At 43.8% G+C, this 27,147-nt stretch overlaps 1 protein-coding gene across 2 annotated transcripts in view; it reads right to left on the bottom strand.

Moving 5' to 3' along the window:
• The window catches only part of SH3BGRL2 (SH3 domain binding glutamate rich protein like 2), a 297,879-nt gene that overhangs the window by 123,329 nt on the left and 147,403 nt on the right, over positions 1–27,147 (bottom strand). For both annotated transcript variants that reach the window (XM_085611004.1, XM_085611003.1), the window contains exon 2: positions 7,996–8,181. In XM_085611004.1, coding sequence (XP_085467130.1) covers positions 7,996–8,181 — 186 coding nt within the window. The remainder of the gene's footprint in view (positions 1–7,995; positions 8,182–27,147) is intronic.

Here is a 27,147-nt window from a genome sequence, read left to right as displayed (position 1 = left end):
GATATACGTCCTGTTACTTTGGACCAGAGGGCTCTTTGTGTATTTGAGCCTTGTACTGGGGAGTATGCCCTCGCTGGTCCATTATATCTCCTCTGGCCTCGTTTTTGTGTGTATACTTAATTCTCAAGCATAGCCAGGAGATGGGGGCTAGCAAGGATGCAAATTCTTTGTAGAAGGCCGTAGTCAGGTCATCAAGACCAGGTGCTTTGTCACCTCTGAGACAGTTAATTGTCTGCATTATTTCTTCCGTGGTGATGGGGGAAAGCGAGATATTCTCTGTGAGCCCTGTTCAGCCACAACAGCTGCAAGGTGTCAAATTAGTCAGTGAGTTTGGTCAAGCCATGTACCAGTGTTCAAATGTAAAATCTGATTCTCTCATTTTTTGATTAAGTTATGCCTCATCCATTTTTCACCCCGCCCTACTTCCAGCCCGGCTCTATCCTTGACACTGCATCTGTATAAACATGAGTAAAGAATCAAGATTGGGGCATTGTAGGCTGTGTATACATGCAGAGTTAGCACAAAACAACAGCTGGCGTCTGCTTGGGGTTTTTCAGACAATGGTAAAGCCTCAAGTAAAGTTTACCCAGATAGCATATCTTGTGCAGTGACAATTGCACAAGGCACCAAGGCTCTCGATTCTTACCGGTACCTCATTTGTGTGTTTTTCCCAAAGCTCTATTTACCTCTGGGCGTCCCTTGTTTGTAATCTTTTGCTATAAAAACCCATGTAACCCTCGTTCAGTGTGCTTCCTCCTTGAGTATCTCTATGGTGCTTGTCGGACAAGGCCCCATTCATGAATGCTAATAAATGACCTATGGTTTGTACTTCGCTCCAGTGTCGAATCTTCCTTACTTGTTAAGAACCCGTGGACAAAGAATTGACCCTGCACCAGTGGGTTATCAATAATCCGCTTCCACACCAGAGTAGCTGAATAGAGCTGGGAGTAAAAGGAAGAAATAGTATGCAGAAAGCCTTTGGGAGTGTCCTGAATGACAGTTGTCACCCATCAGTACTACCATATATGTAGAGTAATGTGGCTGGTGAAGCAGGCAAGCAAGGGTTTTACCGGGCAGTCGCCTTCCCTGCATCATTGGGCCCGCGCGTTGCAGCCCAGGTAATTGATTTCATGGTCTGCCTCCTTGGTATATGCAGATATTTTTCCCCAGATCATGGCCAGTGTAGGCAGTGTCATTAGTCTAGAAATACTCTGCCTCCAAACTCTGTATGTCAGTTTCCAATCTGGCCAGGTGGCCATGTATGGCCCTCAGGATGCTAGACTGTTTAGTGATGCACATGCCACGTATCACTGCCTTGAATGCCTCCCACAGTGAGAACAGAGAGCTCACTGAGCCCTCATTGTGCGTGAAGTAAGCGATTATCTCCGTGCGAACTTCCTCATGGAACACTGTCACGCAGCGCCCCCGAGGAAGATAGCCGTACTCATGCGTCGTGACTAACCCTGGGGCGTAGGGGGGCTACGTGAAGCATCGCGTAGTGTGGCCAAATCTACGCACACTCGCACACTCGCACACTCCACGTAGCCCCACTACGCGCCGCCCGCCGCCCGCCTCCCGCCCGCCCTCGTTTTAAAATAACAAAGTATTTAAAAGTAAGAAAATGTCTTACCTGAGGTGCGGCGTCCCGGTGCTCCCACTTCCTCCTTCAGCGGCAACTTCTTCCTCACAAATGTACGGAAGCCCGCGCATATCTCGCGAGAAATGCACAGGCGTCCACGCATGTGCATTTGTGAGGAAGAAGTTGCCGCTGAAGGAGGAAGAGGGAGCCCCGGGACGCCGCACCTCGGGTAAGACATTTTCTTACTTTTAAATACTTGAAGTTATTTTAAAATTAGGGTGGGCGGGAGGCGGGTGGCAGGCAACTCTGCTCCGCCGTGGCGTGTGCGTAGCGCTGCCTGCTACGCCTACTTCATGGCCCACGAAGCAGGCAGCACTACGCACACTCCGTGGGCGAAGCGGAGCACTACGCCCACCCTTAGTCGTGACTCATGTGTGCCATTGCTTCATGACGGATGCATGTGTCGGGTAGCCACCTCATCATGGCTTGCCATGCTCCACAGCATCAACAAGAAATGCTTTTGCTGAAGCTATAAAGCATCACAAAACAGCACCGGCAAAGCCAAAATGTCTCAAAGGGGAGACCTGTTGGCTTTGCCAATGTTAGTTTTACTCTGCTCCGATGCTGAAGACCTGAGATAGTCAATGCAAAGTTGGAGTCTGAAACACAAAGTTTGAAATGGCAATACATGTTGCTTATACATGGAATGGGACCGCTCTTCATCAGGAATAAAATCACGAAACACATTCAACAAAGGAACCGCTGCTCTAAAGGGGCATCTCGCCTCAAGATCCCATGATACAAGAAAAAAACCATGGGTGACACATCCTTCTCTGTTCAAGCAGCCAAACTATGGAACTCTTTACCCCTCAACATAAGATCCACCGACAACCACCTTATCTTCAGAAAACGACTCAAGAGTTGGCTCTACCACACATAAGCACCATACACAAACAGAAATGTACAGCATATCCCTCTGTATGTAACCATTTATTTTCACTATAGATATGTACCTATCTTTGTGTATTGCTTTGTATAAACATGTAGAATAATTATGTTTAAAAAAAAAAAAAAATCATATTTGGTCTACATGTACTTGCTTCCATTGTGCATTCTATGTACCTCCATGTACTTGGATCTGTGTGTGTTACTTTTCTCCTGAAACAGCATATCCAATGCACTACCCTATTTCTCATCCTGTACCTCTAGCAATATCTTTAATCTACATATACTTACCTCCTTTATGCATCTATATACTTTCAATGTACTTATGGATATATATATTTATCACTTTCTTCTAATTTGGCATTTCCAATGCACTACCCTATTTCTCAGCCTATACTTCTCTCAATATATCTTCTAGCCCAACTTTCTGACTCATCTCAACCTTCCTTCTACTGCGCTTTCCAATGCATTACTCTTTCTCTCTTGCACTATACATCTATCAATATATCCTCTACATCCAGTTATTTTTCCCAAACCCCATACCACTACTATGATCCCCAAAATAACCCTTTCTAGACTCTCCCCTACTCTACCTCTCCTTGCATCATCAGACACCTCTTTACTATACCGATCCCCCAAAACAAACGTTTCTACACTCTTTCCTCTGACTCTACCCCTCCAAAAACCCATTTTACTCACCCACAAGCCTCCTCCTACTGCTATGACCTAAAAAACGAGAAAAATATAATAATCCTTCACTGTTCTATCCCTCCACTATACTTTTCAATCAAAATAACAGACTAATATGTTTACTTCTCAATTTCCATATTCCACCATACTAATTCAACACCAATCCTTGTGGGTTCCAGAGTAGCGTGCTACTCGCCAAAAAAGCACTCCAAACCCCATCAGGGGTAGCAAGCGCTATATAAATACAAACCTCTTTCCCTCTTCTATCCCGCCATCTACCCTTCTCTATCCAAATAACTGAATAACATATCCACCACTCAAATTACTTCATATTTCACTATACTAATTTTCAACACTATTCCTTTATGGGTTGTGGAGTAGCGTGCTACTCGCCAGTAAAGCGCTTCAACAACCATCAGGGGTAACAGGTGCTATATGAATGCAAACCTTTCTTCCCCTTCTATCCCTCCGCTGTCCTTCACACTCCAAATAACGGACTAATATCAACCACTCAAATTACTTTCATATTTCACCAGACTAATTCCCCACTAATCCTTTATGGGTTTCCGGAGTTGCGTGCTTCAACACCCCATCAGGGGTAACAAGCGCTATATAAATACAAACCTTTTTTCCTCTATCCTTCTGCTACCCTTCCGAATCCAAATAACTGACTAACCTATCCACCACTTAAAAATGTACTTGCATGTTTCACTATATTAATTATACGCTAATCCTCTATGGGTCCCGGAGTAGCATGCTACTCGCCAAAAAAGCACTTTGACGCATTGTCAGGGGTAGTAAGAGCTATACAAATGCAATTACAATACAATACATAACACTTTATGGTGCAATAACAAGAAGATTTGTTTAGCTCAATTTAGAAGGGATTAGTGCATAAAACCTGGAGTCTACAATTTTAGACAGGTATTAAGTTTGTAATCTACCCACATTTTCATGCATTTTTGGCTTGTGACTAGGTATTTTTCCATTACTGGGACGTTTGTGAATATTTTGGTTGGCAGTATTGTGCCTTTTATGACATTGACATCCTTTGCAGCAAGACCTTAGAATTCAATTTAGCCTTCTCCTCCCCTTCCACTTGGAGATTTCCATCCATTGTGTGAACCTGTGAGGTATGCTGTTCTAGCCCTCTCAACTTAGAGGTGGGGTTCAGACCTCTGGCCATGTGCGCTTAGGGTTGGCCACAGGGCATAGGCCAGGCACTGCACCCACCCCGCTGCGGGTTGCCATTTCACGCTGTGCACAACCTCCACTGTGCAAGGTCTTGGTTATTTTGTCTCAGTCTTTCCCTCATCCCTTTGAAGCCCACCAGCAACTTTTTCAAATACCCACTTCAAAAATTATTGATCCGATTTGGACCAAGCCAAAGAAATCTCACTTTCTGGGTAAAATTCTACAGTCATGCCAAGTTTAGTGTACATCCAGTCAGCAATTATTCCTATGGGAGATAAAATTGAAAAACACTTTATTCCCGCCCAGTGCCAACCTCCATGGCACCCCTCCTTTCAGCCCCAGCTCTGTCCTGCGCTTCGCCATTCAGCATTTTTTCCCCCAGATCTGGTAGCATTTACCTGCCTTGCGTATACAGGAATATGAGGGGTCTGTACCTCCATGAAACCCGTTGTTTCCAAGAAGACCGGGTGCTGCAGAAAACAGCCTGCCTGCTAAACAGTATACTGCCCAGAGGAGCTACAGTCGTGCAGCGTCAGGGGAGTCTGGCCAAAAAGAACTGCTCAGTGACACTACTAGTTTGGTTGCTTTGAAACAATCCATTTAGACTCCTGAAACGTGCAGTGGATTCTGCATCGAACCCGTAAGAATTCTCATTTTGGAGGCACAGATACATTCGTGTCTACCCAGCGTTCAAGCCGCGTCCACTGATCTCGGGGAGTGCATCAGCTTATAGAGGTACCCGCACCCAGTCCAAGAATTAAAAATAAATGTTTGTCTGGAGCCCAAGGACTTCAGGCCGCCTGCACCCACGGTTGATAGTGTCTCAGCCACCCACTCCTAACAGTTTGATGTGAGGTTCGGCACTGCTTCGCCAGAGTTTCAATGACTCGACAACAGCAAATCACCCTTGTGACATGTGCTGTCTTGAAACCCCACCCCTGAAACTTTGAGCCAGTTCGTTGTGAGCGAAGTGCCGGTGGAACAGGTAAGACAGGGTACTTCAACCTGCTCATTTCAATTCAGACTACTTCAAACTGACCTTCAGTTTTTACTGAGTGTGACTTGTCTTGTTTTACTACATTCATACCTTTTACATGCTTCAGACGTATGTGTTTTTTATATTTTACCTGCTGCTTGAGCCAAGCTGCCAGGGGTGACGGAGGACCCCTTAGAGAACCAGATTCTCTTTCTGGGTCAATTATTAAGGCCTTCTTGCAATTCAGCAACAGCTCTCTCCCCCACAGTCGAGTATTCCCTGATATAACGCCACAAAACGCCTGTTCCTTAACGAAAAAGTTACATTCCGGAACACAAATCATAGCCACACAATATTTGGAGTCTCAAAGAAACATGAATAGTTCAATGAACAAATATTTCTGAAGAAGTAATCGGTGCGCAACACAGTCCTTAAGCTAGGATCCAAGTAGGGCCCTTCCAGTCTTTCATGCTTCTGGGGCATAGAAAATGAGTATCTCTAAACAGAATGAATATAAGACATGTCTGCAGTTCTGCATAGCAGAGTGTGTCAGTTGGTGCTATATTAAAACAAATTTAGCATTTATCAAGATTATCCTGTCGTACCAATGACACGGAATTGCCCTTACCTAGACGGCAGAACACATACCAGGGCAGTCTATTTACGAAGCTTCAAGCCTACATGTGTAAGAAAGGAACTCTTTTGAAAGCTGCTCACAGTCAAGTTCCTATTCTTTTGAAAAGTGGACGCTTGCTACCATGGTCTTTAATTATTATTAGGTTAGCCTCTATCCTGCAGTCCGGGCTGTTTTAGCACTTCAATCAGCAGCTCTGGTGTTATTCTTTTTCCAATGGCCTGCAAGCACAGCAAACTCCGACACCAGACGTGCACTCTGGATGCAATTCAAAAGTAAACGCGTTTGAGCTGGTTTGCCTTTGTGCGCACATCTGTAAATGGTGCTGGTGGCAAAGATATTCCCTAGTGGCTAGACCCCTGTGTAAACGATGAAACCCTCCCCATGCTATTTCACCAACGTGCCTTTTGCACCAACATAATCTTCATGGCAGAACGGATGGGAACGCATCTGCAGCCTCTTCTGTAATACCAGAATGCCTCGGTGGCATTAGAAAACATGGATGCAAGGACGCGGAGTCCCCGGAGACACTTTGTGTAGTACAGCTCCTTGTATGCAATACATTTGCATACAAGGTAAATGCAGGACATTTGTTTCTCTTTTCAGTCCCATACTGAGTAGGCACTCTACAGTCAGCATATGCGTTTTGAGTACAGTGGTGCTTAGTGCAATGGCCTAGAGGGCAGTGGTTTAGAAAAGAGTAGTGTAGAGGGAAGTGGCATAAAGTGGTGGAGTTGAGTGGCGCGGCGGAGAGTGGCGCTGCAGAGACTACAGTGTTGCAGAGTAGACTGTTGTAGGGTGCAGAGGTGTATAGTAGAGTGGCGTGATGAGCAGTGGCAAAGAGTAAAGTGGTGTAGAGTAGAACAGAGTGGCATAGAGCAGTTTTGTATAGTAACATGGTGTAGAGAGCTGTGGCGTGAAGTGTTGCAGAGTAGTGGTGTAGAGTGCATTGGTGCAGAACAGATTGACAGAGTGCAGTGGCATCGAATGCACTGGTTTGGAGTAGACCGGCATAGTGAAGTGGTGTAGAGAGTGCATTGGTTTCGAGTAAATTGGCAGTATGCAGTGGCGTGGAGAGCATTGGTTTGGAGTAGATTGGCGCAGACTGCAATGGAGCAGAGTGCACTGGTGCTAAGCGCAATGGTGCCGAGTGCAGTGGCGCTGAGCAGATTGTTTCAGAGTAGATGGAGTGTTACACGGTAGAGTACAGTGGCATGAAGTGCAGAGTAGATCAGAGCGGTGTAGATTGGATTGGCAGAATGCACTGAAGTGGAGTGGTACAGAGTAGAGTGCAATGCTGCAGAGTGAAGTGGCGCAAAGAGGAGTGGCGTGGAGTGGCGCAGAGAGGAATGGCGTGGAGTGGCAAAGAGGGCAGTGCAGTGGCAAAGAGCGCAGTACAGTGGCAAAGAGCAAAGTGGTGCATAGTAGAGTGGTGTGGGTTGAGTGCATTGGCCTAGAGTGGTGTAGAGCTGAGCGTAGAGTGAAAAGGAGTGGAGTAGTGCAGAGTAGAGTGCAGTGATGCAGAGTGGAGTGGTGCAGAGTGGAGTAGCGCACTGCCATTACAGACAACACATCTCCAATTGACATTATCATTACATTTGCACGGACATATAGTTTTGCTGATAAAAGTATATAACCGACAATGTGTGGAAATGTCATCACCTAGTGTATTGATTTGCTTTGATTGTATTGAAATATTTGTTTCCATCACACCTCAGAATTACCCAAAATTGTTCATTTGTGATTTTGTAATTATGATATATTCTGAAACATTCTTAAATATCTGCACAGACATTTACATTTTGTTGTGTGCTACGAAAAAAATAGGGTCATATAAAAGACACATAACAAATCTACAAAAGCAATTGTCCAAAAGATGATGTCAAAGAGTAGCACTTCTGTTCCTTTTGTGGACACGCCTCGATTAGACATTCCCTGGGAGCAAAGGTTCCTTTAAGTCTAATGCGTACTACTCACCCCACAATAGCGATCGTCATTAAATATCTGCGGAGGCAGAGGGTTTCCTTGTGCAGGTCTCAATTCTTGAGGAATGTTTCTGTACATCCACTGTCTCTGATCTTCGGACATTGTGATATCTACCTCCTCGAACTCGATCTTGTTACCTTCCAGAAACCGCACCAATTCCTGCTGCCTCTTCTTTATCTAGAGAAGAAAAACAAAGCAATGAGTACAACCCAACATGGTAGAGGCCATCCCTAGGCATCACTGATCTCTTTCACGGAAACCCAAAAATAGAGCCTGCTATACTGTCTATTTCATGTACAAGCTCACAAGTTAGATGGAACCCATTCCACCCTGCGCACACGGCACCTTTTCTGAAAAGAAAAGCAAACAAGCATTGGCATAGCCAATAGGTCTCGACTTTGGGACCTTATAAGTGTTTAGCCATGCAACAGTTGATGTTGCACCAAGGATATTGTGCTGCATAACTAAATACTTATAAGGTCCCAAAAGCGAGACCTATTGGCTATGCAATTTTAGTATGGTGCCATTTGTTCATGTGATTAAGTTTTCTTTAGACCCTCATGTCAGATTCCAGTCAGTTCAGGGCACCTTAGAATGTGGCTTCACACACAACAAAGACTAGCACTACTGAGATAGCTATATTAAGGGAGAATGTTAGGTGGATGTAGCAGCAAGGCCATCACAAGGGGGCAGAGGTCAGAAGGGGGCATTGTGTCCAAGGATTTTCTCTTTGCAAAGCCCCTCTTACTTCAGCACATACATTCAAAGATTGCTGTAACTAAACTTTCTGTCTACAATAACATGGGGTCATTTTACATCGGAGACCACTAGTTGGCGAAGGGTTTAATACCTAGAAACCAGTGCTTATAGTACCTGACAAAAACGAGAGAAGCATCCTGAGGGCCTCGCATCATGTTTTGGCCCCAGACCTCATAAAAACGTATGACACGCCTAACTAGTAGGTTTAAGGAGTGGAGGGAGGAGGAGTGTGTTCATCAGTCTTGGCATTGTTTATAGTGGTTATTTACTCTATGCCGCTAAAAAACTTCCTGTAAAATAATCTGGTTTCGTCTTCATTCTGAAGATGAGTGAGTGCGGATGGGCTCTCGAGCCAACCCCACAGCTCTGGTCGTGGTACACCCAGGACCCAGTCAGTCCTCACGTTTCTGAACTTGGTTGACAAATGGGTTACAAAGTGGTTGATTGTAGGATCCTAATAAGAGACCACCTTGTGAAGGGAACCATGACCATTTACAGAAAGCTCTACATATGGACTGAATTCCCGATGCCGCAGAGAGCCAGCGGAGTGCTTTCTGAACTGTTTTGATGTCATTCACTTTAGGGTAAGATGCTGGTGGGTGTTCAGGCAGCACGGGGTGATTGTGCAGTTGGATGTAAGAAATTAGGATAGAGGTGCTTCGGCGGCACCATAAAGGGTTACAGTAGGATTCTAGTCAGGCAGTGCAGGGTGGTGGTAGAGTTAGATGCTGCAGGACGGTATACAGAGTCCCTGGCAGGTCATTGTTTATAGCAGAAAGCAAAGTCAGATGCTGAAGGAGAGTGATGCACTGATAGAAACTGAATGTGAGTGATACTGTTAGATGCTGAAAGTGAGTGATAGAGTGATGGATGTTGAGGGTGAGTGACACACTGATAGATGCTGAAGGTAAGTGACACTGTTAGATGCTGAAGGGGAGTCATACAGTGACAGATGTTGAGGGTGAGTGATACAGTGACATGTTGATGGTGAGTGATACAGTGCAGGTTAATAGCAGGATTCTGGAGAACACAGTGGGCGCAGTGAGATTTTATATTTCGGTGGAGATTCTTGGCAGTAGGCTGCTGGTGTTTGGTGTAGAGAGGCTTCGGCATCTCTGTGTTTTTGTAGTTATATCACAGGGCTACGCTGGTGCTGCAGTTGTAGAGTGTATGGTTATATAGAGTTTTTTTATGCACTCAGCTGCGGGTGCTCTTCGGCAGCACGGTGTTTCCAGTTGGATGCTGGAAGTCCGGGTAGAGGTGCTTCGACGGCGCTGCCAGCTCTGGTCACTCCGGGCCCACCTCCCCCTGGTCCACGCTCTCTGGGCATCTGGTTATGACAGCGGCGGTGCTCATCGGAGGAGCAGCGCAGAGCTTCGCCTGTCTGCGCTGGGGAGCAGCAGGGGCGTGATTGCTGCGATAAAGAATAAGAACAGCTCCCAGGGTTGAAAATTGCAGAATATAGAAGTGAGCGGGTCGTCTGCGGCTCCGGGAAGCAGAGAATGGAATATCAGCATCGCGTTTCAGCGCTGCAGGACCCCGGCGGTGACCCCGGAGCACAATCATCCGTTGAACGCTGCTAGTTGAAAATAACAACTTTAAAGGCTTGTATAGGAGGCACACAAAAACCGACCTGCTTCCTTGGTCACCAATAAAACAAGTGCTGAAAGACAAGCACGCCCACGCGGCCGCGAAAGTTTAAGCGACAGGCACTCCGGACTTCGAGTAGGTTTACGTGCTTCTGTGGGCATGTACAGCGTTTACCATGCGGGAGCGAGCAGCGGCAGGCGCGATAATTGCTAACAAATGGCGCCGATGCTCGCTCCCGCAAGGTTAACGCCATACATGCACGAGTACTAATAGGAAACAGTGCAAAACATGCACGAGTTTCAACAAAAGCCTGGAGCAATTCCAAGAAGTCACTGCGTAGGAGCAACCTAAACAAGCATTTGCAATGCAATAGGTCTCGCATTTGCAAAAGTTTGAGCCATTGGCATTGTAAATGACAAACCCTTCATCCATGTGTTGGTTTTGAAAACAGATAAATAAATGGCAGTCATTTACAATGCCAATAGTTTAAACTCTGGCATTGTAAATGACAATTCCTTTTAACCAGGTTTTTAAAAAAGAAACATAAATAAAACGCATTGGCATTTACAATACCGATAGCTCAAACTTGTGTAATTACTCGTGTAAATACCAAAAATACTCTATCTCTGGTCAGCAATCGATGCTTCTGCTTTTCAAACTTAAAAACATATGTTGTATTAGAAACACCTTAAACAACTGTAATGCAAAAATTTCCCTTTTGAAAATATGTCGTCCATACATAAATCGTATTTCATAGGATAAACAATTAATGCACACATATATGCACGGTCTGTAAAGCACTAGATATAAAGGGGCTTCCAGTGCAGAGAAAAACACACAGTCCTGTTTCCCCAGTTCGCAACCTCTAACAACCACCAACAACAGACATAGTAGAATTATTTTGTGATGTCTGCTGCGGCTTTGAACTGCTCAGTGAAATATCTCAATGGATTAGGTAGGTCACTAAACCTACAACAAGTGCTCCTTTAAATGTCCTGTAATTTATATGCGTGGATACAGCTGAAGTACAATGTCCTGTCCTGCACAACCACTGCCCCTCAAGCTGTGGCAAGTAGAATTTGTGCATTTTTATATAGCACCAACTTTAAATGGGCATGCATAAAAGATTATGAGTGACACTATCTTACGAGCAAAATCAAGCAATATAGACAAGGGAAACATATATAAATAACAGAAATTACACCTATTTGAGCAACAAGAAACTAAGATATTAAAACTGCTGTAAGCAAGCACCAGGAATGCAAGGGCACTAACCTTGGCTGCTGCCTGCAACCAAAAACGCCCCTGGACACAGAGTTTCACGTTCCGCTTCCATTCATGAACTTCTTGCCTCGGAGGATTTAAGTGATTCCCTCTGACAAATGCGACCAAATAAATGCTCTGTTAAAAACCAAATCTGTTTAGGGGCGGGAAGGGCCAAAGGTGTGGAATCTATGCATGTGGTGGTGGAAGCATCGGCTAAAAAAGCAAAAAGAATTGCGAACTGATTATTAAGAAATGTCCCGGGAGGACGTCCTGTTATTAGTCCACATTATAATAACTGCATCATAATCGTCAATTTTTATCCGATCTACAGAATCACAGGAATTGTGCGGCTGAGGAGGACTAAATTAGGAGGCAGGGTAGACTAAATTATGCGACGATAAAAGCCTGTTTATGCAGCGTAATGCAGCATCTTTTGTGATAAAACTGCTTCATTCTTTTGTACTTTTTACACTGTCTGTGAAAAGTGTTCACCCCATTATGCAGAAAATGGCATTATTCCTTAATTCCAGAGTCCCTACCGAACTCGCACTATAGCACTCAGTAACCTATGTAGCGTATTTTGATATTTTTTTTTTAGCTTTTCACTTTTTTGTAGCTTTTGCGGCAATGCGCGTGCTAGAATTAACTCGAATTGGTCCAAAGAGGAATTATGCAAATTCCTTCTAAAAACACTCACTTGTAAAATCACACAGATGTCTTTTCCAGATGTGCCTTTCGGAAGAGGGCGCATCCGGAGGGTACGGACGAGCTATTTCTCCTCAAATTTCCGTTCTAATGGCGGGTCCTTTCTGGTGTGTTCTTAAAGCAGGTTCAACTTACAGCCAGAACCACGAAGGGAAACGGGCTTTTCAAGGGGGGGTTCGTGGAACGGTCCGGGCGCTGTTCCCCTTTCCTAGCGTACACAAGATAGAAGCCTCTCTCCAGGAACTAACCCAACAAAACGCATTTTGGGCTACCAAGAAAGTAAGGGAGCGAAAAGGCAGTCCGTTTTTTAAAACAATAATATCACCTTTTCAAGTGGCTGTAATTGGGCTATTCAGCTCTTCGGTGCCCACAGTCCCATTCTGAAACTTTACCCCTCCAATTGTAAACATTAGAACTGCGAGCCACATTTTACGATTCCCTCTAAAAGAAGCCTTTAATAAACCGTATTGTGTGGGTTTCCTTAAGAAGGCATGAAACAAGCGCACGCCAGGACGTATTTGCTCGGCTTTTTCTGCCGAGCCAGTTGGACGGCCTCGCCAGCCAAAAGGTTTGTCGTTATGGGGCCATGTCTTTGGCCCCATAAAGATAAGAAACCTTTTGCGACCAACGCAAAGCACGCGAGTCCGTCCAAATGGGACGGCTCGAAAAGCCAAGCGAAAATGTCACCAGCACCGCTATCCTAATGGCTGGCCTCCGTTTACCATAAACGGTGACGCCAGCCAATGGGAAAGAGGGGCGGGGCTTAATGCCCCTTACTAAAAAATCCCATAAACATTAAATCTCGCCAGCGAGACTGCGCATGCGGGCAGCCTTACACTAGCGAGACATAAGAAGGAGCTAGATAGCAGGACGAAACAAACTTGCAAGGGCGGAGAGTAAACCAAAAAGGTGAGAACAAAAACAAATGTATGCGAGTCGGATGTGTGAATGAGTGCAAAAGAAGGAACGCAATTGTATAGCCGACGCCGCAAGGCCTGGACCAGTCCTATTAGAGACAGTACAGCCTGACTGAGTCAGAAACAGCATTTATGTGAGATCAGTGTACTAGAAGAGACAATCCCTTAGTGCAATGATTTCTTTTAGACCTCTGAACAATGTACCTCAGTACCCAAATAGAAATGGAGGTAATACAGTACATAAACACTTCACTGAAATAAATTCTGTCCTCTGTGCATACGGTTTTCACCAGTTGATCATTAAAGTGTGAGTGTTCACTTATCTCATGAGATATATTCATATGATCAACATTGGACCAACCATGATTACCAACTTGTACACAAGTCAACATCTATTCAAAAGAATCCTAAATGAGTCAACACGTTGTACTATAAACAGCAAGTGTGTGAATGGACCTAATGTGCTTGAGTGCCTCCAAGAGGTTGATTGGGTTAAGAAAACGTCAACTAGACTTACTGTTAAGTAACCTTTTAGCCTTCTAACATATTTTGAAACTTACTGTTTAAACCCATGTGGCTAGTAAATATAGCATCTGGTGGTTGTGGATGAGCAGGGGTGCTTGAGGCACTATGGGCGAATTAAAAAGGAAGGCAGGGTTTGAGACTTGGAAGCATGTGTGCTCTCATAATACGCTACATTGATCCTAGTCGTCACTCATTACCACAAGAAGCAAAGAATTCTGCAAGTAAAAGATAATTTCTTAGTTCAGTACAGTTCTTCAAAAGACCATGAGTTGGGTTTGATTTCTTCCGCTTCCACCATTCTTCAGGAGAGAACTTTCGGGTTGGGATACACTGAATAACTGGTCATAGCCTTTAGGCTCTTAATTATGTGTGCAGAAGCAGTGTCGAGATCACTTCAATCCAGCTTCAAACCTTTTACTCAAAAGCTTAATGGTACGGATCAGACACCATGAAAGTCTTCTCTCAATCCTGATCTATAATATGCAAGTGAGCAAGGTGGTACAATAGAGTATGCCAAGATAGTTTTTCAGTCAAATCTCTAGCTTCAACCATCCCGTGCATTGCTGTGTACCATTTAAATACCCACCCCATCTTATTACATTCTGAAAAGATGTGGTATGTCGTTGAAAAGATATAAAGCACATAGTACTGTGTACTACAGCTAAAATATAATTTATCAATTAACTACAGATCCCGTTCAGTTCCGATACATATCCATGGCAGTGATACGGCAAAGGCGGAGATGGGGACTGTACCAGCTACATAATCTGCTCTCACCTCATCTCTACATTGTCCCATTCCACTCTCAACCCCCCATCTCAGTGCTTTCCAGAGCTCCACGCACACAGACTGCTTGTCTGCGGCTGCCTACCACCGTTGCAGTACCTCACTCCTAGGCGTTTTAGCGCCAATCTATGGCCCAGCACCAACATCAACATACTGCAAGAACAACTCACAGCAATTGCAATAGTCTCAGAAGCCATGGCACTCCATGTCTCACAAATCTGCTGACCCACTGGCTACACCGCAGCAAAGGGTAAGAGCTACAGGAGGAGAGCAATAAGTTACATGATGGGGCGTGGCAAATAAAGCAGTCATCCCAATAAAATTAAAAGAAAAATAAATAAAGACGACAAAGGAGGAGTGCCCAGAAGGAGAGCAGGAGAAAGCGCTGCACTTAAATGTGAGATATCAATGACCAATGGTTTTAGTACCACCATACAGCACTATATGATTGAAGGAAGTGACCCACTTAGGGCCACCGGGTCACCTCGGACCACCTCTCAGCCTTCCATACTAAATGAAGAGTCAGAGAGACAGTGGAGAATATACACCAATAATCATTTATTATAAGCACTCCGAGCGGGGCTCCGTCTGCCCAGTCTCGGGAGAGTGCTACAGAGGGAACTGAGGAACAGTAAGCATAAAGATACATTACATGCATTGCATGGTTAACTAGTACACTCCCACAGTGGAATTTTCCTAACAGATTTGAGTGAACAAAACGTAGAGGCAGAGAAAAAGGCTCCCACTCTCGTATCTTGCACAGCAAACAACATCTTCAAGGCCTTTCCACCCTGGGCTGCAGTCACACTACCAGACAGGTGGGAGGGGCTATCTAACTAGGAGAAAGCTACGCACTGGCACAACCAGTTATTTATTTCTGAAGCGAAACTTAGGAAAGGGCTTTTCTCGGAAACAGACCGGATTAGTTTCAAACAGTATACAAAATGGCGTCTAACAGAGAAAATGGCGTAGGGAATGCTAACTTATATATGGCATGGGAAAAAACATCTACGAATATAGTCTAACATGATGTATGTCATATGTTAAACTGCTGAAATCACCCAACAGCAAAATATCCATCTTCCTCCAGTAAAGCTCCCCTATGGTCACACTTGCTGTCACTACCGTTGTTACCTATGCCACCTCACTGGTAGTAAAATTATTAAATATAGAATGAGCAGGAAGAGCAAGAAGGGAGTGTCATATGCCAAAGTGAACCAATAGTGCAAGGTACAGTGGCACAAGATTTCAACGTAAAAAAGGATGACATGCCTGGGGCTAGCAGAGGCCGCTAACTATCCTAAAGAACTGTTTCAACTGAGCAATTGATAAACTGAACATCTGAATACTCAATCAGATGACCCAGCACCCCCCCCCCCCTCCTTCTAATGAGATCAGATGTCATAGCAACCAGAGGTCCTCTGATAATCACAGCTATCAAACAAGTTGAACAAGTCACACTAGATTTGGAGTGGGCAGGATAAGCTGGAGCAATGAGGCCAAGCACAGCAATCAGCTAATAGAGAGAATAAACAAAGACGAGAGAAAAAGTGATCCAATTTTTTCCCATTCCTAGGGATGGATGCCTGCCTCGTCAGAAGCACATGCAGCAACACAAGACTAAGATTCACAAGCTCTTCCCTCCAGAATAAGGGACGTCTTACCAACCCCAAGATGTTCTTAGATCACAGCAAAATAAAATGGAACAAGCTGAACCAGAGTCAAGGGACAGGGATCAAATGCACAAAAGCACTAAATATTCCAGTATGTTCCAGAAAGGAGAGCACAAAAGCAAGTCAGCAAACAAATGCTCAATTATGCCCTTAAAGGCATTCAGTCAACTGCAGGAAACGCCCACAAACAATCAGGACCATCAACCACAGGAAACGGAGACCACAGAGACAGAGGAGCACTCTATCTAGAGGCAATGCAGCAGCAGGTGATGCCAGCCAGACCCAATCGCCCAGCCCATTGCCAATAAGGGGCCCTGACAACTAGCACTGGTCAGACATAGCAGTCTACCAACAGCCAGCAAGCTCAGAGACATTGACAGGGCAGGAAGATGAAGAACGGCACAGGAAAAACACAAAACAACTGATGCTGACTTAAGTACTGGGCACAAGCGCAACAGAGAAAAAACCCACTGATGAAAAATACTGTAGTCATGGCAATGGCACACTTCATCGCAGACTAAGATATAACAGCGAAATAATCTGCCTCTGTATCAGTCAACGCATGCCTAGATAAAAGCACAGGTAGGTCCTTAGAGCAAAAGGCAAATATCCAACTCCAACCTAGCAGACAGCAGTGATCAAACAACCAACCCTCCATCTAGCAACAATTAGCTAAGGCCTCGTATGAAATCGCTCCATGAAGAGGAAAAAAGAATCTAGGCTAACAAGCTTCCTTTACCAGAGGAGCATCAACTAGGACACCTACATCAACCTGGTGATCAAATAAGAAAATAGACTGACATGCGATGAGCAAGCCCAGGCAACAAACGTTTAAGGAGGACTAGCATACTGGTCTTGAGGAACAAGAGAAAGAGAAACGATAACAAACGTTGGAAATCCCAGGAATCACACAGAGCCTAACAAAGACAATGGCGTCAGAGGAAATTGGTGCACATAATTCTAAAATGAAGTCTCCTTTATCTCCAGTACCGATCACAAACATTACAAACATGCAACCTCATCTCATCACAGCAAAAGGAGGCCTCTAAATCCAGCCAGACTTGACGCCCAGAAGTATAATCACTCCAACAGTGAGCATCAACAGGAGGATTGGTTTCCCAGCAGAATAATCTTTCAAAACCCCTCTCAGTACACCAGAGAAAGACATATCGCAAAAGAATAGCCTTAGACCCCAATGGCCACATACTATCCCAAATTCGAGTCACCTACACAAAATGATAGCAATCTGGCCTTGGGAGAGAAACAAAAGCATCTAACATGAGGGGATTCATGGCATTCAATATCTACTTCCAATCGCTTAGAGTAAGCAAACTGCAAGTAGTTGCAAAACTCAACACAAAAGAAATTAAGAATCCAAAATGAATCCAAACTCTCTACCACCTACTAATTTTGCAAAAAATCCAAGGATGTATTAGAATTCAAAGGAAACAGAAAACGCCAGGAAATAAAACAGAGCCCATGAATGGTGTGGCTCAAAGGCAGCCGTGAGAAGCATGCATGCTGAGGATCTAAAAGCAACAACCAAAACTGCACAAAAAACTACAGTTGATCACACCAACTCAGTCACTCAATTTGCGGAAGCTAGTGCACCCCGTGCGAGGGAGCAGAAAAACAGGAAACAGTCATGAACCAACAAACACTAACATTGTTAGTTCGGAAACTGGCAAACTAGATCTGTTTGTCGAAGAGATCAACCACAATGTAAACCGGACACAAAAGGGCAACCAGAAACTGAAATTAATTATAAAGTAGTCCGATTATTTTCCCGCAATCTGACCAACACAAGGCCTACACTCTAAGCAGTACCAATCCAAGGAAACTCATCCTCGTCAGCATGCCAAAACCATAGCTGTAGAAGGCAAAGTTCCCTGTGAAACAAGGTCTACGACAGACGAAGCAAGAAATTTGGTGAAGGCAGTCCTCAGGAATTAACCGAGCATAAGAAGATTACCGATGCCAAATGGGGTAAATAAAAGTAAAGATGATAACAGTGGGACAAGAACAGACTTCACTCGTCTAATTCCATGAAGAGGACACAACCACTTGGCAGTCCACTCCTAGATACCAAAACAGTTATTCGAAGAGAAGATACCTAAACTACACTCAAAAGTTTAATTCACAGGAGTAGGACATGTCATCACAGATATTATTCATCAAAAACGGTTAAATGAGCAAGGGCCCACAGACCTAGAGATTATAAGTGGAAGCTTAAGTCAAAGGAGACCAAAAGATCAGGCACAGAAAGCAGTAGATGCCAGCTGCTGCACATGATAAAGGAATACCAGAGGACGAAACAGGGCCAAATAAAAGTGATTCTTAGTGGACTTAGCAGGTAACCCTGCCCGATTTCCTTTGTAACCACATTATTTCCTTAAACTTGGGGATGGTTCAGTCCTGCAAAGGCTGCTCTAAGTAAGCGTCACTTCATGCTGTGGATTTGGCTTTTTAATGCTTATATGCAGGGTCGGCCCTTACTCCAGTAGTGCCCTGGTTGGAAAGAGATTGGTCACCCTCACCACTGCTGGTGAATAAAATGAGATACTAGCTTTTTCTTACAGGCCTGTCTCCAGTTGACTACATCAGATCAGTGACTTGCCTCTGAACACATCCCCGTACCTCCCTCAGATCACCTGAATCACCAACAACATAGCTCTGTTAGGCTGGTTCCAAGTAGTTTCTTAGGTTTGGGAGGGGGCATTGATGTGTGTCTGCAGGGTGTAAGAGACAGACGGGAGGGATAAGTAGTGGACTAAAAGGGTGCCAAAAACTGCAATAGAGGCATGATAAAAACAATTATAAGTACTTTAAACTAAATCACTGGAACCAAGTAAGAGGGGCTTTGCTGTCTGCTGGACCTTAAAGCAGACAGTTTTTTTACCCCTCTGAAGATTGGCAGCCTGGGCTCAGCTTGCCCATGCCAAAATCCGGCCCTGCTTACAGGATTTCTGTCCTCATGTTTATTTTAATTACTTACTTTTCTCAGTACCTGAAACGGACGGGAGAGCCTGTCCCGTAATAGCCACTGAGTTCTAGATTGGTTTGTGCTGGGGACGCATTCTAGCATCTCTTCGCCTCATTCCAACCAGACCCCCGGTGATGGTGGGCTTCTTAGGCAGATACACAGTGTCTGCACCGCGGGTGCATCCAAAGTATGTCCATCTGTGCCTGGGACCCTGCCAGTCCGCCATCACAAGTCCCATGGATCATATACTCTAGAGACTTCTTATTGTCATTAAAAACTATAAGCCTTCTCTGTCCTTTCCTGGACTTTCTCACATCATCTACAAAGTGTTGTACGCAGTGCAGTTTTAAACCACGTTTTTGTCTCCTCTCAATAAAATCGGTAATGCACTTAACCAATCTTCCATTAGTGCTTCAATTAAATGCCCCAATTCCACCATAGGTTTCCTTTTAATGTTAGTTCAATTCCCAAACGTTGTACAGAACAGTGGGGCTACTCTCTTCTTTGGAACCCCACTGAATCACTACTGGATGCCGGGTGCCCCTACCCAAGAACTTTTTATTTAAATCTCAAAACAATATACAAAAATACAGAAACAAGGGTATATCAAATAAATGCACTACATTATGAAATATTTTATTAAATTCACACGTTAAAACCTATGAAGAAAATCAAAAGTGAAATTATACTTGGAAGATTGGAGCATTTAATAATGAGTTTATAAAAGACAAATTGATGTGCTGAATGCCACCATATCATTTGTTTTGCTCCAAATACAAGCTTTTTGTTGGCGTATACCAGCGCTTCAAATGAAGCCACCACCATCCACACTTGATTCCTTATTCTGTACTTACAATGCTCCCATGAATCAAGATAAGGATACCAACTTAATTTGTAGCCTCTTAGTTCAAATAACTGAACATTAACATTTTCAATTTTGCCTATACATAGATTACACACACACAATTTTCTAAACAGTCACGGGCCCCATGAGAAGATCTTAAGAATGACCGGTCCAGAAATTTTTCATTTTTAGTCTATTGAACCAAATATTCTTTCCCTCGCAGAAACCTGATTAAATGATCCGTCTGGTCCAGATTTGGCCTTCGCCATTCTGGGCAGTCTTAAAATCATATGATAGGACTGCCAAGCCAAAAGAGTCGGAGGCCTTGCCACAATGTTTCAATCTTCCATGATATATACAGTGTCTGAAACCAGTATTTGTGAGGGCACGGAGACCTGTGTTTTACCCCTCAAATCTATTCCTACCTTTACTCTCTCAGGAAAGTTAATATATCACCTCCACGGGCCTCGCACAAACTTAAAAAAAACTCTGATTACACAGTCCGACTGTTATTAAAAACTGCCAACTTCACCCTTTTGTGAGATTTTAACCATCACCTACAAAAATCAACTACTTCTAAGATGTCCAACCTGCTGGAAGCCATAACAGTTCCGTTTCTTACACAGCTGGTCGAGTACCCAACTCACAAAGCCGGTCACACCTTGGACCAAACCTTCACATACCACGTCTATCTTCAGGTTACACTCCTTTACACCTCATTAGCTCAGATCATTACGCAATCCTGCATCTATTTTTTCTCTCTCATAAAAAGTCCTTTCTTGAATCTTGCTCTGATCAGCATTCTTTTCATCCCTGTGCCTGTTACTCAGCACACTTAGTACTGCAATTATCCTCACAGACTATGCCCCCTTTCCAGAATACTTTACTTGTGTGAGCAAAGTTAACACATGGATTGCTTCAGCTTTGGATTCCCCTAGTCGGAGTCAAACCTATTAAAACCACCAGCAAGAACCCTGGAGTACCATGTTTCAACAAGCAACTATTGAAAGCGAAATAAGTTTGCAAATGTCAAGAACGCTAATGGCGAAAACAATACCGCATAGACTAAGTCTTCTACGTGGTTGAACTGAAATACAAAAATGTTTTAGTAGCCACACATACAACCTATTATGATACAGACATTAGCAAAGCCAATCTTCATCTTGCAATACTTTCTATATTGTCAAGAAATTCTTCAGTCCTACACGAGTTGTAAAACCATTGTACATGCTCAATAATTATGCAACAATCTCTCCAACTATTTCTCAAAAGAAGTCTCGAACATCTATTTAAATCTTGATTCGGATTTCTTAGCCAACAACTACTCATCTAATGGCGCTAATCTACAAGAATTTAATCCACTTGACCTAAAGGAAGTTCAAACACTTATGCATCCATTACTTCCGGTATCATCACCGACTCTTGCCCTCGGTCAATTTTTAAATTTGCTGGATAGCAGATGATCTCCTCTCTAATGGATATGTTAAAACTTTCTTTAAAACAAGCTCATGTTCCTAAACTCCTTGCAATCTGCTCAAGTAATACCACAACAGAGATAACCCACTGCAGACCCTACTGTACTGTCTACCCTTAGGCATGTATCACTTCTTCCTTACCTGGCCAAAATACTGGAGAATGCAGTGAACCTCCAGCTCTCAACATATTTGGATGAAAACAGCATTCTGGACATTTATCAATCAGGGTTTTGTCCACTTCATAGTGCAGTATCTGCGATTTTGATTAATACAGATAATCTGAGAATGATCATGGGCCAGGGCGGCTCAATATGTTGGAGTTCTTTAATAAAGCATCGTACACCAAACTGATCTCCAGTCTTATGGACTTAGGTGTCAAACAAGCGCTTCAACTAATACAATCTTGACTCCGTGGCCACACCTCCACAGTACTTCTCGCCCCTTTAGCTTTCAATGAAATCCCTCTTAACTTTAGTGACCTTCAAGATGTATTACTCAGTCTTATTTTATTGAATGTTTGCATGTGCCCCCACCCCCGGCTTCTCTAAGGAGATTCACCTGTAGAGTCATCTCGTACATTAACGATGTACACATTTTGTGGTCACTATTTCCTACAATTTTCAAGAAACCCAAAAAAACAACAAATCTTTCAAGATATCAGTGGCTAAGTGGATGGACTCAAATTGCTTGAAGTTGAACGGCGAGAAGACAGAGGAACTTTTTTTGAGCAGGACCCCTCCGTTTGGTCTTCAGCTTGGTGGCAGTCATTGTTAGGGCCAAGCCCTACACCAGTGAGTTCTGCTAAAAACCTCGGCATCTTAATGGATGATAAACGTTCTTTTGCCAAGCTGGCTACTTTCACTGCAGCAATCTGCTTTTACCTTAGAATGTTCTGAAGATTCTTACCTATGTTGCCTATGGACTTCAAGAAATCAAATGTCCAAGCACTCATTTTGGCTCACCTGTACTATCCAAATTCCTGTTATCTTGGTGCCTCAATATGCTGTCCAACACCTTATAATAGTTCAGAATGCTGATATGAGGATTCTTTTAGGCTTCCCAATGCACAGTTTTATCATTAAATAATAACCTGGATCGACACTTTAGGAAAAACATTGACAACAATCATTATATTATGGTAATGGAGTTTATTATGTGCTAACCCTCTCACCCCCTCCCGAAAAAAAGTGTATCCTGGCGCAAGCAGGCACAGAGACAGAGGGGAGTGCACATAAAGGTGAAAAAATTAAAGTAACCATGTTTTGAGTAATATCTGTAAAAATATAGTCTCCTACAAAAGATAAAGAAGACCTGTAGAAGGCTTTAGAAGTGTGACAAAAATGCTTAAAGATGACCACGCTTACGAAGAGGGAGCCAATGGAGAGCTCTCAGAGTCTGAGTGAACGGAGATCTGGAAGGGAAATTGCACACTATACCTGCTGCAGTATTTTGAATAACTTGAAGACCTGTAAGGCGACAGTCTGCATTTACTTTCTCCAGCCGGCTCATAATAAGAGCTTAAAGTATGGTTTTGAGACACTGTAATGGGAGCCAGTTAAACATTTTGCATCGCAGGCTCAGGATCCCAAGGCAGGCCTGGCACACCGCTGTAACCTGCTGCTTCATGGCTATGCTGTGCACAATAATGTCCAAATGTCTTGCTGGCAATAGGAGCAGAGGCAAGTTCACAAGGCCACCATTTAGCAGAATATATGGAGCTTGCTCTGCCAAAAAGAATGATCTTGGTCTCATTAAGATTCAGTTGAAGGTCATTCTCCTTCATCCAACAGCCCAAAATGCTAAAGCAGTCCAGAAGCTTGTTTCTCATTGCTTCAGCTCTCTCAGCAATAGAGAATATTGTGCATCACCCCAATAGGATGTAATACCGAAGTGACAGGCTCTAACAAGGTCAGAAAAGGGGCCATATAAATGTTTTAAAAAGTGTGGGACTGAAGGACGACCACTCTGGGACTCAGCAGGACGTAGGACATAGGAACAGGGTCTGATTTAAACGGAGAAAGAGGGATAGACAGATCTTTCTGAAAGAAGAGAAAAACTATCGCAGAGTCTGAGAAAAAATCATGAACACAAGGTCTGACAAAACTGCTATCCTCAACTCCATACAGGACTATTTAATCTGCAGTCTTCCTCCCACAGACTAAATCTCCGACCGCCAGCACATCACACAGGAATTCTCAACCAAGAGAAGAATCCCTTCGTTTGCAGCTTTCCTAAATTTCACACAGGCATCTGACCAGGTAGATAGCAAATTACTCTGGCTACAACTAGAAATCATGGCCTTTCTAAGAATAAACAGTGGCCTCTACAAAGTTTCCAAAACCCACATCAGGGTAGGCCTAAACGGAGCCGAACGCAGACCTTTCAGCACTAAAACAGGGATTAAGCAACCATTAACCTTGGCCCCCCAGTACTTTTAATCTTTACAAGAATGACAAATAGCATGCATTTTGTCAGCCTCGTCAGACGTGCCTATAATTAATAACACTCTAATTCCACTGTTCCTGTATGTCGATGGCTCCTATAAAGCATGCATCCAAAATGACTTCCATCTCCTGATGGCTGCAATGGAAACTTAGTGACAAAAAACATTTAAAAACCAACCCTTCAAAATCTAAAGTCATGCTATAGAGCCCCAAGTCAAAGAAATTACTTGGTAAATCTCTAACAATAGGCAACCAGTCTAACAAAGAAACCAGTATCCTCAAATAATTGCCTGACACTGTCCGACCAGCTTTCCTGGAGGGCATCTAAATGATGCCCAACTGAGGGCACATGGCATGGCAAAAAGTATTTTAAAGTTCACCAATAGGCATGGCACCATAGATTCAAAAAGTCTATAAACAGTACTACAAGCCAAAGTAGGCAGCATCCTATGTTTCAACATGGTGATTTGGAGTACTTCAGCCAGCTTACTTACCATAGGCCAATTGGAAAGAAGTGAATGGAAAAAAGTCCTGTGTTTTCTACAACCAACCAGAGTCATATTGGAAATATACCTAGAATATGCCTTCGTTGAAAACAGAGCAGAGAGAACCCCACTCCAACTTACTATTAAATGGAAATTCAGTATACCCAACCACTTGATAGATTTAAGGGCTTACTTCCAAGCGCTGTCTGAGAGCCGCACCATGCTTCCAACTCCACAAGGCGCTGACAAATCTGAACATGGGCATCAATTGGACCTCTAGAATAGTACCAATAGTGGAAAGAACAAGCTAAAATGCTGCTTCAACAATGCCTCAAGGAGACCATCCACAGAAACCAAATGACCGACGAATGAAAGAAAATCAAAAATCTGGCCAGAGGTTTACAGTTTTGACACATGTAGGGTCAATTTCCTCAGCTCAAACATCAATATATGCAGAAACAACTATTCTTTATGGCATGAACTAACTCCTTGGTTTTCAGTCTCCTAGCCAGGAGATGCCAAACCAGCACAACTACTTTTCCCAGTTGCAGTCAGTCATCAACGAGAATCATTAATCCACTTTGTTCTCCAATGCAGAGACTTTCACCATGTTTGTGAATTAACTTTATGGCCTCTAGTAAAGTAATTCTGTCTTCAGAACAACAATCCTGCACTGGGTAACCCAAGCTTTAGCAGTGTGGCTGGGTTAATTAGCCTCAAATACCTAAGGCCCGCCGTACTATAACTCTGTAAACTGAGCGCATTACAACCCCTTCAGCACTTGACTCTCAGTGGTAGCAATAGTGAGCAGTTAGGCTTCTCAGGGAGGTTAGTGTGGGGTTGCATTTAGAGTCAAAAAAAGCATAGTCCGTTCTGGCACACTTCAGGCATGTGCTGTGGACTGGCAGCAGGCCGGTTTTAGCAGCGCAATCTGCTTGTTCACTGTTCAGGCAAGTGTAGTGTAGTGTAGTGTAGTGTAGTGTAGTGTAGTGTATCCTCTGCGTCAGGGAGTCTAACAGGCTCTGACCAAGAAGTAGGCCAACCATGATCCCTAGAGACTCTCGTGGATGGACACTGGAATCCAGAATCAGCTGCTTCTAGTTCACTCTGCCAGACAGCAACACCTGACATTGTTTCCCCCTTCTCTCAGATAGCGTAATTCTTGGTGCATCAGAACCAGGAGAGAGCTTTTCCTTTAGATCATACTCCAGATGAGTTCTCCTCACCTTTGGGAAGCTGGCTGTGAGGCAGACACCAGTTCTGGTTGCACAGCAGTCCTCTGGATATTCTGCAGAGCAAGAGTTACTTGGTCAGAGAGAAAATGAACTAGAACAAATGAGACTAGAGTGTCCACAGTTATACTAATACAGCAGATATGGGATGTGTATTCTCAGGTCTGCACTTTCAGAACGGTTTCAGATGACTCCCCTTTCATGGGTTGGTGCCCCTTTCGTGTGTCCTTTTCATGCGGACTTCAGACTCCGCTTTTGTGTAGAGTGATGCTCGTCACAGCAGGGTTGTCTCCAGGCTGGAGCATCTAAAACAGGGGCACAAAGAGGTGTCATATTGCACCTGGCTATCAATAGCCACAATCAAAGTGATCAGGAAGAGAGACAAAAGGCAGGCCTCAACTAAAAAACCTTCCACACTCTGGACCACAGCGATTACAGCCCCACCCTCCATTACCAAATCGAAGGGCTTATTTAGGACTAATCCACAGTCATTTGCAGCCAAAGAACTTGATCACATTTCTAACGGATGCTCTAGCTCTTCTTCTACCACTTCGGTGCCTAGGTCCCCTCATTCAAGTCCTTTGAAAGTGACCAATACATTTTCTGGTCAACTAAACTCACCTATATTTTGTGCACATGAACAGGACTGAGGGTCCAAAGTGGAATCTATAGACTTCTTTCAGTCTGGTTCAGCGAAGCACAGTGAGATAAGCTGTTTTGCAATGTAGTACATAGTTATGTAGATAGTTTTAAAGCAGTGTGCTTAGTATTGTTGTATGTGGAGGGTTGAAATGTGATCTGGTGTGACACGATGTGATGTGCAGGTGAGGTCTGGTGTGTTTGATGTGGGTTGTTGTATGATGAAGCATATTCGTGTGTGATGTGTTCGGAGGAGTGGGGTTGCATGGTCTGCTGTGAAGTGGTGGATAGTGTAAAGTGATGTTGAGAAGTAAAAAACAGAAAGCTGCAAGTGGACGACAGAATCCTTGTTTACCGCTGTGCTTGAAGTCGAGTTCAGTTCACTATTTATGAAGTGCAACTAGCACTAGACCAAGCTATACCATAAAGGTGCACTGCACTCAACTAAAAGTATAGATTAAGTCCCTGGGACAGTCGCTTTTGAGGAGTAGAAAACCACTACGCAAATTAGATTTGCTTGCCGACTAATGAAAAACGTACAGGAAGAAAAATGCTAATTTTTCAATATTTTGTGCTTGATTATATGCTTACGGTTTAGAGGAACTGAAAGTTTAAGCAAATGGTTGTTTGGCTGGCACTACATAATTACTCTGAAGGAAAACTCCGTGCTGAGCTCTCACCCAAGATTTGAATCACAGCTAGTGCATGAACCTAAAATAACATATCAAAACCTCCAATGCTCACCATGACAAAAACATGGCCCTCCCCATAGATGCAACTTGAATGTGGGAAGCTTTCAAATGACCGAACAAAAAAGACC

Source organism: Triturus cristatus, chromosome 6 (assembly GCF_964204655.1).
Source record: "Triturus cristatus chromosome 6, aTriCri1.1, whole genome shotgun sequence".
NCBI classification, from domain to species: domain Eukaryota; kingdom Metazoa; phylum Chordata; class Amphibia; order Caudata; family Salamandridae; genus Triturus; species Triturus cristatus.
The sequence above is the reverse complement of the archived record's forward strand: the minus strand, read 5'-3'. Positions and strand labels throughout refer to the sequence as shown.